At 33.6% G+C, this 16,867-nt stretch overlaps 2 protein-coding genes across 2 annotated transcripts; one reads left to right on the top strand and one right to left on the bottom strand.

Moving 5' to 3' along the window:
- Positions 1-2,124: 2,124 nt before the first annotated feature.
- LOC108982012 (cinnamoyl-CoA reductase-like SNL6) lies at positions 2,125-4,687 on the bottom strand. The gene is made up of 5 exons (XM_018953275.2): positions 4,453-4,687; positions 4,188-4,342; positions 3,664-3,855; positions 3,125-3,468; positions 2,125-2,494 (listed from the first exon to the last, which is right to left on the bottom strand). The coding sequence occupies exons 1-5, from the start codon at positions 4,586-4,588 to the stop codon at positions 2,395-2,397; spliced, it is 927 nt and encodes a 308-aa protein (XP_018808820.1). The 5' UTR covers positions 4,589-4,687; the 3' UTR covers positions 2,125-2,394.
- A 6,164-nt stretch (positions 4,688-10,851) lies between these two features.
- Positions 10,852-14,811, top strand: LOC108982016. Its single transcript, XM_018953280.2, has 4 exons — positions 10,852-11,261; positions 11,782-11,917; positions 14,270-14,355; positions 14,514-14,811. The coding sequence occupies exons 1-4, from the start codon at positions 10,998-11,000 to the stop codon at positions 14,640-14,642; spliced, it is 615 nt and encodes a 204-aa protein (XP_018808825.1). The 5' UTR covers positions 10,852-10,997; the 3' UTR covers positions 14,643-14,811.
- The last annotated feature ends 2,056 nt before the right edge of the window (positions 14,812-16,867 follow it).

The following is a 16,867-nucleotide window of genomic DNA, read 5'->3' on the forward strand; positions in this document are numbered from 1 at the left end:
ATATTTATTCATAATCATTGGAGCGAATTTTTTAAATGTTGTAACTTGTAAGATTTACTTTATATATGAATCTCTCTTCCACACAAAATTCTATAGAGAATAGAATTTTCATTAGCATACAGCCAGGTGGAAGATGAATGTTTGTGGGCGGTGGTGTTGAGCCATAATTTTTAATTGAGTAATTTTACGTATAATTGTGAAGTAGGTAAATGTTGTGTAATTATTTTGAAAAAGAGTAAGATTCATTATTAAAAAATTAATTCTTTTATGTGAATCGTATATTTTATTCACTTTTTTTAAAGTGATTATATGACAGTTGTATAATTTAAAATTGTAAATATCTTTTCTCTTTTTAATTATTAAGAAGCTTGGGGATTAAAGTTGTGGAAATAAAATAAAAATAAATAAATACTAAAATCCAATCCGAGAATCGATACCGACCGACAGTAATTGGTTTGAATCAAATTTGTTTTATTAACAAGAAAGTGTATAAGGAGGCAATTAGAGATGGCTTTTTATATTAAGCATGACTATACTAACATCGTACTCGTTGAGTCAAATAAAAGATACCTAGGTGAAAGAAGCTAAACACACCCCCTAAATCCTATTTTAAACCATAACGTCGCATTCATTTTATTTATAAGGAATTGTAAATTTTATTTGATGGTCGGATTCTAGTTACCAACGCTATGAATTTGCCCATAAAAAGCTGTAGTACTAACTAATTTGTTTAGTGATCAATTCTAAGTTTAAGCAAATGTGGGTTCAATAGACAAACTGATAGGCCAAAATATTTTCTTACCCACAAGCAATCAATTCCCAAAATAAAGAAAGATGGTGTTTCACACGGCCCACATAGACCCGTGTACTATTCATGCGAGATGGATATGTGTGAATCTCATGAAACTCTCTAATGGCTCTTTTGGATATTTAAAATATCTTAAAATTTTATAAATAGTAACGAAATAGTTTGAATTAAAATATTTTATTGAGATATGAGAAATAAGATAGAAAGTCTTGAATAAAAATATTATAAAGTTAGAAAATTTTTTAAATATAACATTTTAATATTATTTTTATTTTAAAAAACATCTCCCTCTCCCTCTCCCTCTACCGCAACCTCCGCACGCTGCTACATGGAATTTGTTTTTATTTTTTTGAAACAAAAAGTGATTTTTAATTTTTATACTTCCCCATCGTCTCCCCACTTCCCCCACCATTGTACAAGAAATCTTGAGGAAAATTCAAACTAATGAATTATGGCTGCTCTCTACATTATCCAATGAACTGCTAAAATCTTGATTTTTATCCTTTAACTTATCTTCATCTTCATGGTTATCCATCAATGGTGACGGTAGCTCAAGTCACCTCTTTGACTCTCTGGGCTTGGTGATCCCAATCGATTCAAACCAAAAATAATAGCATGGTCACAAAGCATGAGCCTTGCGCAGCTAAAAGGCCAAGCCAAAGTCCTCTGAAATCATACCCAAATCAACCACACTACAATCGGCATTCCAACAAGATAGAAGCAGCTAAGGTTGATATTGGCTCCCAGTTTAGGCCGAGTTGTTCCTCTCAGAAGGATAATAGTGGCAGGGGTGAAGGAACGGGCTTGTTTTCGATATGACAGAAAAAGGAAGAAGAGTGGGGAGAAGTGGGAGAAGAGTAAGGAGAAGTGAAAGAAGTATAAGCATGGAGAAAAAATCAACGAACCGTGACGTGGGAAAGGAACTAGGTTCAATGTGCAGTGTGGGACCGAGAATCGGAGGTCGAGTAAAGTTTTTCTTTTAAAAAAGATGTATTGTTTTGTATGTTTTGTTTAGAAATTAAGAAAAATTGTATTCAATTTTGTATTTGGAATTTGGATAATTATTAGGTAATGATTAAATAAAAATGTTGAATAATTGAAATTGAAAAGTATTTTGTGTTTGAATGATATTTAAAAATGAAATTATAGAAAATTTTGAGAATATCTCATGTTGCCAAACAAGGCTAACTCTAAAGATTTCATAAACCAAAAAACCATAAACAAAAGCAAGTGGCTTAACTTATTAAATTTATAGAATATGATTCGTTCAATTTAATTGTGTGCGCTTAGAAAGCCATGGATTTAGCACATAGAAATGGACTTTTCGAACCAATATCATAAAGGGTACCATTTATCTTGAAATTTATTATCCCTAATAGTTACAAAATTGAGATGACATTCTACGTGACTTTGTAAATGTAACTGGGGACGGACGACAAATTCAAAACGAAGAACCTAAACAACCAACAATATATTCAACCCAATTGTATGAAAATGCTCGCTTCGATTTGGTCGAGAAGAGGAATATCCAATGAAGCTTGTGCTTTGATGATCCCCATAATCTTAAGGTAGGAGTACTGCATGCATCAGTCCACCTGGGATCCACATGACTCAAAATCCACCATCAACTGGTTCAACTTCTTGTTGCTTATCCTCTGTTGGATGATCCTCATTACTTGTTCATGGCTGTTAAAAAACAACAAACCATGTTGGCATGGTAGAGGACGACATGTTAAAAGGAACCTAATTTGAGCATTTTTAATGATTCTTCGTTTTATTTTTTAAAATACATTATCAAAACTTACTTTTTTATTTTACATATTGATTTTTACAATATATAATACATTAATTTATCTATTTTTTTTATATTATTGAAATATTATACTTTTTAATATATTTTATTCATTTCAATAAAGTGAAAAGTAGAAAGTAGATAAAAAAATAAATAAAGAGTAAAAAGTAAATAGAGAAATGAATTAAATATTTATACAAATATGAATAGTATTCTATAGATGTAGAGATGATACTATAGCAAACTAGATATTAGTTATAAAATACATAATCCATTAGATGAGCTATATTAAGCTTTTTCCTTCAAATTTTACAGAAATATGAGTTTTACATAGCGGATTGGAAATGCTCTAATTAGAATGTGTAAGGCTGCAAGTCTTTGAAAAATGTAGGTTCATTTGAAAAATTTATTATTATTTTTTTTTTAACAATATCACTTTTTTAAATGGACTGTATAAATAATATTACACACTTTAAACTTATATCTAACATGATTCATGAATCCACGTAAATTACATGACATACCTTTGAGGTAGCGCAGGAGGAGCAGAAGGATATGCCAACATATGGGCGAGCTTAAGGGCATCTTCATGCCTGTTAATGACATGGTTGAAGCATAAATAACGACCGTGGGACGAGATGTTTTCGAAGACACAAATGTGGGCATCCACCAAAAAATCAAGATCAACGGTCACAAACACCCCGTCTTCGTACATCTCAGCCGTACCTTTCAAATACGGGTGAGTAATGGACAAATCAGGACCGCCCATCAACAACCCAGTATTGAGGGATACCATATTCACTCCTCTGTCCATTGCCAAGGCCCACGCTGTCTTCTCCGCCACCGTTTTTGACAGTCCGTGCCACAACTGTTCATGGTTTTTTTTTTTTTTTTAAATTTTAATAATCAATAATTAATTTGATATTTCGAGAAGCAATTTATATCTATTAATTGTCTACAAGATTTTTTATTATTTTGAGAAAATAAATCCATCTAGCTATTTGAAACTTGTTAAAAGTTGAGAATAATAAAAAAATTTCTAAATAAATCGAATTTGACATACCTTGAATTTACGACACAAATTGACGTCACTCCAGTGTCTCTCTTCTAGATCAGATGCCATGGATTTACGATCGTCTCTCCAAACGACGGCGGTCGCGGAGGATGTGAAAACCACTTTCTCAATCGATTCCGTTTGTGCACAAGCTTCTAGCACATTGTGTGCTGCCCTTACCTCCACTTCCACCATATATTCCTGCACCCCCCAACAAAATAATGGATTTTAGATGCAAGACTTTTTTTCTCAAGAATTTAATATATGGTATGAAATCAAATCAATTTATAAATTTATTTTTATTGATTACAAAATTTCTATAAAAATACAAAAAGAGTTTGGTGGACTTGGCCAAGTCAGGTTACCTGGTGCTCGGTCTTGGGTTTTACGTACATGTTATGCTACTAGATGGGCCGGTGGGATAAAATTTATTGTAACATGGAGTACGAGCTAGGTGGCTAGTATTCGATCGAAGAACGAAAGGAGCTAGCAAATTGAAGAAGAGAATAATTGAGAACTTAATAAATAATTACATCATACGCAGGTTGGTCTTGTGGTGGCTCAAACGCGTAGAACAAGCCAGAGCAGCCTTTCAAAGCATCGATTATGCTCTGATAGTCGAAAGGATCTGAACGGAAAATCTTCAGCTTCGTGTTATCACAACAAAGCCTATTCAACTGCGATTCATCTGATGAAGAATTAAACACGAACCCAGGCGGCCAGTATAAGAGAAAAGAATTAAATATATATCAGAAGACTAATTAGCAAAAGATATGGGGTTTGAGATAGCAAATTAACCATGGTGTTGAACCGTAGCGTGGATAGTATAGCCTCTCTGGAGAAGGCGCTGGACCAGGGTAGAGCCCAGCCGCCCTGAGGCGTTCATAACGCAAACTGTACTGTTTGACGTCTGCTGAAAAGAAGCTGGCGCCATTTGTGGCGTGAGATCAGACAGTACAGATAGAGAGAAAACAAAACGTATGGGGCTTTTATAAGAGCAAAGTCACAAGAAAACTGAGCACATATGTATATAATTGTTGTTGGACTCGTGGATGGGCAGAGACCGGCAGAGATGTGGGGGGGAAAGATCAGTGGCTGGCATTCAAAGAGCGTGGTGAGTAGATGGGTTGGCAAATGGCAAGTGTACATATGTGATCTTTATTATTATTAGTAGAAGGAAGAAGAAGAAGAAGAGGGCTGATTGAGAGAGAGAGAGAGAGTAGGTGCATGAACATGAAATGTTGTTCGGTGGGAACGTGTGTTTCCTGATGACCAGCTACTCAGCCACACATTAGCACACCTACTTAATTACCACCACTAGAAGAACGTCAGATTTTTCTGTGCAAGGTTGATGAACAAAAGCTCGTGTACCGCGACGCCTACAATCAAATAATTTTTTTTTTTTAGAGCCTACAATAAAATAATTACGTGATCATTCAAATTTTATGTTCATTCCTAGTTCTTGATAACCTGAATGCATGTTGTATGTCGTCGAAGATTGAGGAGCTAGCTTTATTATTAGTTATTGTCTATTTTACTATTAATAGTAATGAAATAGACAATAAATAATAATAAAATAGTTTGAATTATGATATTTTATTAAATTTTGAAAAAGAAGATAGAAAAAGTTAAATAAAAATATTATAAAGTTAAAAAATTATTTAAATATTATTTTTTTAATATTATTTTTAGAGCTGTAATCAAGCTAAGCCGAGCAGAGCAAAGACAACCTTTGGCTTGCCAAACTCGGTTCGAATCAAAATACTCTAAATCGAACTCAAAATTTTTATTTATTTTTTGTTTGAGTTCGACTCGGTAAGTTAAATTTTCAACTTAAGCTCATCTTGAATTGTTTATTTTTTTAATAAACTTTAATAATTAATAAATTAGATAGATAAAAAAATATAATATTGAATTTGTACAACTAACAAATATAACATTTATTGAATTATAAGATTTAAAAAATTTTATAAATAATTAATATATAACTAGTTTATATTTATCCATAATAATAATATATTATAAAACTACAGAAATTATTAATACATACACATAATATGATAGAATATATCTATTTCATATATGATTCCTATTTACTAGTATATAAAATTATTAAATCTTATCGATTAATTATTGTACAAATTATAAAATATAGCTATGAAGTATATCAATATATCTACATAAGTAATTAGGGTACATATTATATATTTAATTATAAAAGTGATATGCTTATATTATTAGGTAATACATATATATGTATATATACATATGTGTATGTATATATTTATCAATATATTAATGAACTTTAATTGAGTTGAGTTAATAAGTCAACTCGAGCATAAACGAGCGGATCTTAACAAACTTTAGTCGAGTCGAGTCGAGTTTTGTCGGGTATGTGTCATTTACTAATTGAGCGAGTATATGCTTTCACCGATGAGTTTTTTCACGAGTCGAGTTCAATTCGAGTTTAACCGAGCGGACTATCGAATAGACTGGTTCATTTACAGCCCTAATTATTTTTGTTTTGAAGTTTAAAGATTCTGTATTGATTTCTATGTTTTGTTTTTGTGTAAAAATTGTAATAAGTAGATGAAAAGTTAAAGATGTAAAATTGAAAAGTGTTTTGTATATGTTTGAGTGATGTTTGGGAAAGAAATTGTGAGAACTTAATTTTAAAAAAATCTCATCTCATCTCATTAACCAAACTTATCCTAATCAAACACTGATTCATCATTATCTATAGTTCTCATAATATTTCAAGTTGATTTCTAAAGTTATAATTTTTTTTTTAGTAAAGGTTAGAGATGTAAGGACGATCCTCGTATTTTCCTCATGAGAGATGGAAGAGAAGGACAAGTCATGTGACCAAAGAAACAATATTTAAAAAGACGATTAATGACATTTTCTTTCTCTTACGTTATATTGACAAAATACATGCTTATAATATTTTGATAGCCACAAAAATATATCCGAAATTGTCGCGCAGTTGTCTAGGCATAAGGGGCATGCAATATGCATGTTCATTTGTTCATACCACCGGTCCACCAGGCGCCAGTCCCGTGATATTGGCCCAGGCTAGCTGTACGTAATATCGGTATGCTACTCGATCGGACCATTTATTTTGAGATCCCATCAGAAATTAATCTTCTTTCATATTTAGTTTGTAAAATGTGTACTTTAAAATTTAAAAAAATATATATATTTCTTTGACATTTTAATTATTGATACACTGAAAGTTATTAAATTTGAATTTCAAAATTTAAATTTTAAAGGAAATTAGCAAAATGAATATTATAAATAAAATTATAAGTAAAAGTGTAAGTACATGAAGCATTTCTCCATTTAGTTTTGGATAATTATAGTCATGTTGTTATATATTGAGCTTATAAAATAAGAAAATCTTCGGTGTCGCTTTTTTTTACATGAAAATTATTATAGCCACAAAAAAGATTTCACAAAATTAAATTCACAAATTGATATGGTTTCATATGATAATTAGATCTATTTTATTATAAAAATAATTTTATAGTCTAACGTATTACATTAAGCCATAACAGTTTATGAGTTTACCTTTATGAATCTCTTTAAATTATAACTAAAACATTTTACTTTTTTTTATATATCCTTAATTTTTTTATGTTTGCAATATTCCCTAATTTCAAAAGTCACTAATTTAAAAGAATGTTATCACCAAATTGTGTCATGTTCATATTATTTTCCAGAAAACTTGGTCTCCATCTCTGATTAGGGTTGACCAAGTCATATTTAAGGATGATCTATTAGTTGGTTTGCTTTCCAAATTAAAATTTAAAATTTTGAAAATCTCTCGTCTCATCATTATAATTTTTTTAAATTTTTACATAAAATAAAATAAATAATTCAAATTTTTTAAATTTTAAAATAAAAATAATATTAAAAAATATATTCTAATAATATTTTATTTAATTTTTTAATTTTAATCTCATCTTATCTCATTTATAAAAACAAACCATGCAAGTCTCATCGTAAGTTTCAGCTATCCATCTTCGGCCCTCACAAAATAGTTGGTCGGTTTCATTACTGTTGGCGGTATTTTAATAATTAAAGTTTATAATCCACTGAGTTAGGTGATTTAGGTAGGTCTTGAATATCCATACAACTTTATTTGAAGGATATAAACTTCGATCTAATGTCTTTTTAAATCTTTTTTATCGGTTGCCATTAATTGAGATTTGCATAGTCATTTATGTACAAATTATTGATATGCCTATACGTCACTGCCACGCTAGTCCTCGAGTTGGAGATGCCGCAACCATACCTTAGGGTTGGGATGCCGGCCTGATCATCCTCTTCCGGAGAGGGTTAGGCGGCCTAACTTAGGCCCTCCAAGGTGGATCGGCTCACCACCCTTTAAAGAAAGGCAGATTCCTTGTCCATTGATCGAGAATTCTAAGAAAATGATTGGATAAGATTATTCTACCCAACTTTAAAAAAGATTAATAAAATTATATCAATTTATAAGATAATATAATAAAATCCTATGGAATTATAATCCTATTACAAAGCAGTCAAAGAGAACATAGTGAGAGATGAGAGAGAGATGGGATGATTGGAGAGATGGGATGATTGGTAGAGTGTATTAACATAAGCTCTGATACCATATTAACATAAGCTCGATAATGCATCACAATGGACAAAATAAAAAGTTGAAGCAATACACCTCAGTCGACTCATCAGAATCTTCAGGAGTGTGCTAGTGCTGCCAATTCTATTATGACAGTCTATTCCTTGCTATGTACAGCTATTGTAACGTACAACCTTTTGTAATCAACGTACAGCCAGTATAACAAACTTGATTCCTTTACCTTTATTTTCCATTTCTATTTTGTATTATTTCCATTGCTCTGCTTGTAACCAAATGCCTACATAAAGGCACGACTGATATTGAATATAGTGTGGGAGAAATCTTTTACAAAAGAATTGTGTTATCTTTTATGGTATCAGAGCTGCTGACTAGCAGTCTCTCGATCCACACTTTGTAATGACTACATCATCTTTCACCTCTATCTCACCCTCATTTTCTCACATAGTCACAATCAAATTAAACCCTGATAATTATTTACTTTGGAAAGTTCAGATCTCTGCTTATCTTAAAGGACATGACCTTTTTTCTTTTATAAATGGCACTCAGATCATCCCTCTCAAAACTCTCCTAACGGAGTCAAGTTCAATGCCAAAACTCAATCCTGATTATCTTTCTTGGCAAAAGACTAATCAAATGATCCTTAGTATTTTGTTTTCCTCTCTTGCTGATTCTGTTATCGGTCATGTTATTACTGCAGGAACCTCAAGGGAGTTGTGGCTCAAGCTTGAATCCATGTTTAGTTCCCACTCCCAAGCCAAAGAGTTCCAAGTTAGATTTCAACTCACCAACCTTTCTAAAGGAGAGCAATCTGTCTCTGACTTTTTTAGCAAAGTTAGAATGCTAGATGATGCTATTGCTGCCACTGGGAACCCACTGCCTGACAAAGAGTTTGTAACATATCTTCTAAATGGCCTTGGTCCCTTGTATGAGTCATTTGTTACCTCCATAACTACAAGAACCGAACCCATCACTTCCAATGAACTATACCATCTCCTTCTAGTTCATGAAAGCCGAATGACCCATGTCTCTCGCAACACTAGCTCTCTTACCTCTCTTGAACCATCAGTGAACCTAAGCATTGGCCAATCTCGCAACCAAAGGGGCATAGGTTCCTATAGGGGGAACAGATTTAGTCGTGGCCATAACAGAGATTTTTATCGGGGACGATTTTCACCATCTCAATCCCGGCCCTTTCAAAATAACAACTCACAATCAACTTTTCCTCCTCTCCCCACATATCAGATTTGCTCCAAAACAGGTCACACAACCCTTCAATGTTACTCAAGATTTGATCATGCATACCAGTACGAACAACCTCACTCTTTCTCCACTCCCCCTTCAGCCAACTACACCTCTCCTTCTGCCATCACTGACTCATCATGGTACCCCGATTCTGTCGCTATTCACCACATCACCCATGACCTTTCCCATCTAAACCTCTCCTCAGAACCTTACACAAGAAATGATCAAATCAGAGTCGGTAATGGAAGTGGACTTCCTATCGAAAACATTGGTGACTCTTCATTACTTTCTAATTTCTCTTCTTTTCATCTCTCAAAACTGCTTCATGTACCATCTATTACTAAGAATTTGGTGTCTGTTTCTCAATTCTGTTATGACAATGCTTATTTTTTTTAATTTCATTCAAATCATTTCTTTGTTAAGGACAAAATCACAGGGAAGCTCCTCATCAACGGTCCTATCCGTGAAGGTCTCTACCAGTTCCCTCCTCCTCGAGCGCCCTTCTTGGAGAACGAACCACCATCAGTCAATGGCACCGACACCTTGGACATCCCTCCCTTGATCTGGTTTTCCGAATCCTGCGATCCAACTGTTTGCCGTATTTCCCACTGACTCCAAGTTTACTTGTCCCGAATGCCCCTTGGCTAAGGCACACCAGCTCCTCTTTTCTTCAAGTTCAACTCGCACCACTAAGCCCTTAGAGAATAGAGATGAGAGAGAGATTGGATGATTGGACATAATGGAGGTTGGTAGAGTGAGACTGACGTGCGATTGCAGCATGAGAGAGAGAGAGAGAGTGTGAGTGACACTGACAGAGAAAATGAAGAAGAGAGGAGGGGAGACTCGGGTTTTAGCCCTAATCCAAAACGACGTCTTTTATTATTATTATTTTTTCTAAAACTTAGTTATAAAATTATGTCGTTTAACATATTTAAGTTAAACAATATCATTTTATATAAGAATAAAATAAATATATATCGGTCGGATCATGAACACAGGTCAAACCAGAACTGAACCGACCAACGTTAGTTTTTATGATTTTGGACGGTCAGCCAACCGGTTTTCCACTGATTCCTATGGTTCTCGTTCAACCCTAATTTTTCAAACTCGATAAAACATATTTAATTAAATAATTTCACTATTATTTACAAAAATATTGAGATACTTTAAGCATCCAAACATGTTCAATCAAAATATATCAATTTATAAATGTGATTTTAAAAAATCTCTTTGTATATAGAAAAAGGTGAAGAATATTATCCATCTCATATTGTTTAGAAAGAAATTATTGAAATTTATAACAATTTCAAAAAAATAAAAACCAATTAAAAGGCTGATCATTGAGAGCAAACAGGAACCGCCGACCGGGCATAACTGGAGAGATAAGCCGTCAAAATTACCTTCAGACGCTTCGTATACCCAATCAATACAGTCTCAAACACCCACTTCCTCTCAAACTGCAACGACGGCCCGAATTATGAAGACCGACCCGCAAAACCTGCAGGGGCTCGTGATATCCGCCACCGAACCCATACGATCATTCCTCTCCGGGGCCTCCAAAGATCCGCACCTTTCTCCAGAGCTCCAACAGATTGCCTTCGATCTATCTTCTCAATGCAATGTTCCGTACAAGTCGCTTCGAGCTCTCTGGTTTGCGTCCCCGCCATCCACCCGACCCGCTCTGATCCAACTCTTGTCCGGGTCCGAGTTCGTCTTCACCAGCCCCAAACCTAGAGAGAAGGTAATCCGATTCTCGATTAAGGTTGTTTGGTTGCTAGGGAATTCTCCTCTGCGTTTTGGCATTTTTTTTTTTATAAGTAAGAAGTAAATTTTATTCATACCAATGAAATAGGCTGTACACAGGAAGTACAGAAGAAAACGCATAAATACATTCTAGATTAAGGAAAATGCGTTTTGGCATTAAATGGTATTACATGAGAAAAGAATTTGATTATGGTTATAGGTTCTTACATTTTCTCCGCAATCGAAATGGAACGTGAGTTTTTGCTTGATTGCTGTCTTGCTGAGAAAGCTTAGAAACAAATGTTATCGAATGAACTTGTATTGTTTCCTTATTTTCAGAGTATGTCCTAGTCTGTGTTTGGTAGCTGACAAACATGAGGAAATGAAAATACAATTATTTTTATATTTTAGCCTGTCAAATTTGAACAACTGTAGTTAATTCCATTCTAGTGTATTTTTTAGTTTAATCAAAATACTTGCTTATCGGTTTCGGTTCTTTTTTTTTTTTTTTAATATAGAGTGAAGAATTGAAAGCGAGGCTGAGTAGGCTTGCGGAATTAGCAGAGAGGAACGCGTATCAAGAGCTCGTTAAGGATATTACACCGAAGAAGGATCCCGAGCCTTTCTCTTCTTACAAGGATCAATTGGGCTTCGGTAAGTTTTTTCCCCCTTCTTTTTCTTTTTCTTTTTCTTTTTTTGTAAGTAATTGAGTTTCAATAAATCATGAACATATAAATGCTCGAAGTGGCAATTGGGAAATATCCTTTTCACTCGGTCTCTATGATCTTATGGAAATTGATAAAATAACTTGCACATTTTCTGGAAGTATTGTTGTCTTTATTTCATGAAATTTTGATAATGTAGTGTGATATCTCATCCAGTTTTATATGTGTAATATACTAGATAGGTAGATCAATAGAGGTGATCTTAATATCCTTTGAATTGGCTACCCTTTTTCTTCCTCAACTGTTTAAGGATGGAATTCGGCCATATGTTCTGCAATTACTTCAAGTCATTATTTTTAATTTTATTTTAGTATCTAAGGAAATCCATTTGAAGGGACTTGGAATGGACCTAGGGATAGGTTAACTTATCGGTAAAAAAAATCACGACTAGGACAGGTTGAACCTATTTTGGCCTGTTTGTGCCTTTCAGTTTGGCTATATTTGATTGAAAAGAATCCCCTGATTTTGTTTAATTTCAACAACTCGTCTATTTCTCATGTGGGCTGAATAATTCAACTCAACAAGTGAAATGAAGGTTCCAAATCCCAATCATATTCTCATAAATGGCTTCAAAAGTTATGTCCCTCCTCAGACATCAGCAAAACACTGTCGCTCAAAAATGCTAGTGGGTCCAGTGACAAGACCAATTTGAGCCATTGATTCATTCATTTCAGCAATTGAGCCTTGGCCAGCCTTCCACCTTCAGTCAGAGCTTTCCACTGCAATCTGACTGGTTGTATAACCCCAATCTTGAACCTCCACAACAAGAGTGGTCACCTGTCTTGATCAATGCCTAACTTGCTTTGCTTACAACATGGATCCAAAGTCGATCTCATTGGATTTCATTCTCTCCTAACCAAACCATGTGGTCCTAGATCCTTCAATGAATCTTTGCTGCAACATTATGTTCACCCAGATTGACACCACTTGCTTCACTTTGTTGGAGTGAGAAGTGATGAGATTGAGGGTGTTTTGGTGAGTGACTGGAAATAATGGAACTATGGTTTTTTGCGGAGGTTAACTTTGGGGTTACTGGAGTAGGAAGCCAGAAGGAAGTCTGGTGAGGATGCCACAGTTGAAAAGAGGGGAAGGAAATTTGAGATTTTAATTAACGTTAGTCAGGTCAAGTGTTTGGAGCACCGAACCTTAGAACCATAGACAACCCAGCAGGGCGTCGCCGTGTTACTTCCAAATGAAAATCAGCACCAGAACTTTCCTAATTGGCACCCCAAAACACCCTCTCTCTTCTTAGCTTTCTCTCTTAGAACTTGATCAAAAACCACCATTTTCTTCTCTGATGCATGAACAGAAATATCTTGAGCAACAGTATCACCACTATTTGTTTCTATAGCCACAATCCGAGCTGTGAGCTGATGTTCTCTGAGAATATTCATGTGTGAAACAGATATCACCCAATCGGAAATTCTGAGCTGACGTCCAACCCGTTTTGGGTTGGCTTGGTATAACCTCAGTGGTAGCTTTGTTTTGGAAATGGACTTTAAATTTCGATCTGATTGGGCCAGTGCATGCCTTTTCGGGCTTGTTTATTGCCAAGACTGTTTTATTGGTTTGGGTTTCTACTTGCCATAATTGTGATGAATTGAGATTGGATAATCACTTGCATAGCATTCATAAGTTGGGAAGTTTTATTGTCTATCCTGGATAAATGGGGCAAAATTGAAGGTCAATAATGTGAAAAATACTTGAAGAGCTACTTGCTTTTCTGGTATCTTCTCTTGACTAGGCGTTTCTTTTGTATACTTCCTGTGTACCTGAGTTGAACCTTTTCATAAATAATTATTACTTATCAAAAAATAAAGTAAAAGGAAAATACTGAAGAGATTCTTGGGAAAAAAGGAGAAAGTTGTTAGCATTGTGGTACTGATCATTAACATTTGTGAAGACTTGAAGTTTTCCATTGAAGGATCCCCAAGCATTCTTTCTTTTTTCTATTTTTTACCAAAACTTCAGAAAGCTGGAGAATTTTGTCTGCTAATTTATGCTTTGATTTTGACGTATCAAAAAAATTTATTCTTTGATTTTGACTCAATGCCTTCCAAAGTGACTAACCAACTTACTTATAAAAAAGAAGTGAAGTTTTTTGTTTCTTACAGTTGAATCACGCCATCTGATTTTGCACTTTTCTGTTTCCAATTTCCCTTTTATTCACTTTTATTTTGGTTTGCATTTTTCTTTATTTATGACTTTAGATCTTTTGTTTTGTATAATTTACATATTCATTTGGGCGCTCTGAAGATTTAGTCGTAATAATCTTCTACAGGTTTACATGTTGTGGTTACAATGTTTACCGGCTATTTGGTTGGATATGCTGCATTCAGAGCGTTATTTAACCACAGTCCTGTCATGGTAACTTCTGAATAATTATCCCTTTTCTATATCTCCTGTCACTTTTAGTTATTATTCCTTCTTCATCTTTTATATTTAATTATTACTTCAAGAATTCTCCTGTTTGATTTCACAGTACTAAAATCAACAATACGAATCCTTCTTTTTTTGTTTTGCAGAATGCTGCTGGAGGCATCCTTGGTTTGGTTGGTGGCATGCTTGTAGAAACACTTCTTTTCATAATCAGAGCTTCCAATAAAGATCTTAGACCTCCATCTTCTGCTTCGGAACTAAAGAAGAATCAATAGACTTAGATCTTAATGTTAAGAGATTGCCCTTTTTGTCTATTCTTTAGTCTGTTCAGTCTTGAGATCTTATGTCAATATTTTTGAACCAGTTCACCTACTCATTGTCTGGGTGTGTTGTACCCTTTAATTGCAAGAGTTTGTCAAGGTTTATAAATAGCATTTCCCAAAAGCATTTTACTCACTTAACGAGGAAAATAATGATGGTAGGTAATCGCAGAAATTAAAATAGGCACCTTTTGACATTGACATTACTAAAAGATGGATTAAAGCATCCACATTGTCTTCATAAGCTTTGTTTGTTCCTCATTAATGACCAATTCGTATCACATATGAACCGATTTTGCTGAGATTTTTATTAATAGTAGTAAGTTAATTTGTGAATAGTAGTGAAATGGTTTGAGTTAAGTAATTTTTGGGTTATGGGAAATAAGATAGAAAAAATTGAATAAAAAATATGATAAAATTAAAGTATTGTAATAATATAGTTTTATAATATTATTTTTATTTAGAGATTTGAAGAAGTTAGAATTATTTTTTATTTAGAAGTTTGAAAAAATTGTAATGATTAGTTTAAAAATTTTGTATTTGAATTATGTTTGAAAATAAGATGGAATGAAATAAAATGAGATAAGATAAAAATTTTGTATATGTCCAAACCTGCCCTAAGAATTGCTCTTGCATAAATTTTAGAAGATAAGGAACTAGTTGGTGAAAGAAGATGAGATTGTCGAATGAATTTATTCAAAGTCAATCAGGCCTTCTTGTGTTTTTTGTCACCGAGATTACATTTACAACATGATCAACACTCTTCAGAGTATGATACTGTTTAAATAAGATAGGGCTTATCTATTTAAATTCATCATATAGAGACAAAATCCAGACCTGATTTAGACATAAAATATATCATGAAGGTTATCTCTAAGCCCATTAATACATCAGATGAGAAATATTATTGCTCGATTTGATATTAACTTAAGGTTATATTTGGATATTGAAGTTATTTTTAGATGATTTGAATTGGTCTCTAAATAATAATATTTTATAAATTTTATCGAGATGTATTTAAATAGAAATATGTTGAGATAGATTTAATTTTTTTATAAAAAATTAAAAAAATAATACCTTCCAACAATAATGATGTGTTGAGATCCTATCAAACAAAGTATTGAAAGACAATGTATCAGTCCAGGTGGCATCCGTAGAATGGTCCTCACGTGGCATCACGTGGAGGTGGGCTCAAATAAGGATGAGAGAGACAATCAAAAGTCAAATTACAGGGCATGGGAAATGCATGGGAAGCTAGCAGCCTGTGGGCGGAAGAAGAGAGAGGCAAAGGAATAAAATGAATACTTTATTGTTAAAACAAAAACAAAACCACATGCCTGCCCCCCTTGATTTTCAGTCTGTCCCAGGTTTTGGAACCTGGGTTTTATTTCTATTATTATTATTATTATTATTATTTACACTTTAAAATTTATGAATAAGCCTTTACACCCGATCCAAGAAACCCTTCGTAAAGTTGCAAAGTAAAACAAAAACAAAAACAATTTTCTTTTATATATATATATATATATATATTTAGGTACCGTTTGATAGATGTGAGTTGAAATAAATTAAGTTGATTTAAAAGTTAAATAAAATATTATTATAATATTATTTTTAATATTATTATTTTAAAATTTAAAATATTTAAAATATTTTATATAAAAATTTTAAAAAAAATTATAATAATAAAATAAAATAAAATGAATACTTTCACCATCCAGGTGTTAATTTCAAAAATAAATTAGTCGTTGAAAAAGGAAAAGCATCCAAGCTCGTGAGCTAACAAACTAATTCAGATTAATCAGTTGATTTACTTTCAATCATTGATGTTTTAGTATTGTTTTGTATCAATTAAAGGTGATTTAAAGACTGTGGGACTCGTTTTGATTTTGAGTCGACGGGGCTAGTCTCGTCAACACATCACGGACTCCTCGTGACTGGTTCACCGACGCCGATCCCACCGGCCGTGCCTGCTTCTAAGCCAACCCTCACGTGAGCTTTGACACGTGTTCTCATCTCTGTCCCGAGTCAACTTAGGTTGTGTTTGGGTAACAAAATATCCTCAACACTTTTCAAATATTCTCGTACTTTTGAAAATACTTTACATACCAAACAATTTAAAATACTCTCAATGGAACCCACAAACTCACTCCAATCTCTACTCATAACTATTCACAAAT

The sequence above is a fragment of the Juglans regia genome, chromosome 9 (genome assembly GCF_001411555.2).
Source record: "Juglans regia cultivar Chandler chromosome 9, Walnut 2.0, whole genome shotgun sequence".
Lineage (NCBI taxonomy): Eukaryota > Viridiplantae > Streptophyta > Magnoliopsida > Fagales > Juglandaceae > Juglans > Juglans regia.

Coding starts and splice junctions, on each gene's coding strand:
- LOC108982012 (XM_018953275.2), bottom strand. CDS start 4,588: ATGGCGCCAGCTTCTTTTCAGCAGACGTCAAACAGTACAGTTTGCGTT. Junction 4,343..4,452: donor CGCTACGGTTCAACACCATG/GTTAATTTGCTA, acceptor ATTCTTCATCAG/ATGAATCGCAGTTGAATAGG. Junction 3,856..4,187: donor AAGACCAACCTGCGTATGAT/GTAATTATTTAT, acceptor TGGGGGGTGCAG/GAATATATGGTGGAAGTGGA.
- LOC108982016 (XM_018953280.2), top strand. CDS start 10,998: ATGAAGACCGACCCGCAAAACCTGCAGGGGCTCGTGATATCCGCCACC. Junction 11,262..11,781: donor GCCCCAAACCTAGAGAGAAG/GTAATCCGATTC, acceptor TTTTTAATATAG/AGTGAAGAATTGAAAGCGAG. Junction 11,918..14,269: donor CAAGGATCAATTGGGCTTCG/GTAAGTTTTTTC, acceptor AATCTTCTACAG/GTTTACATGTTGTGGTTACA.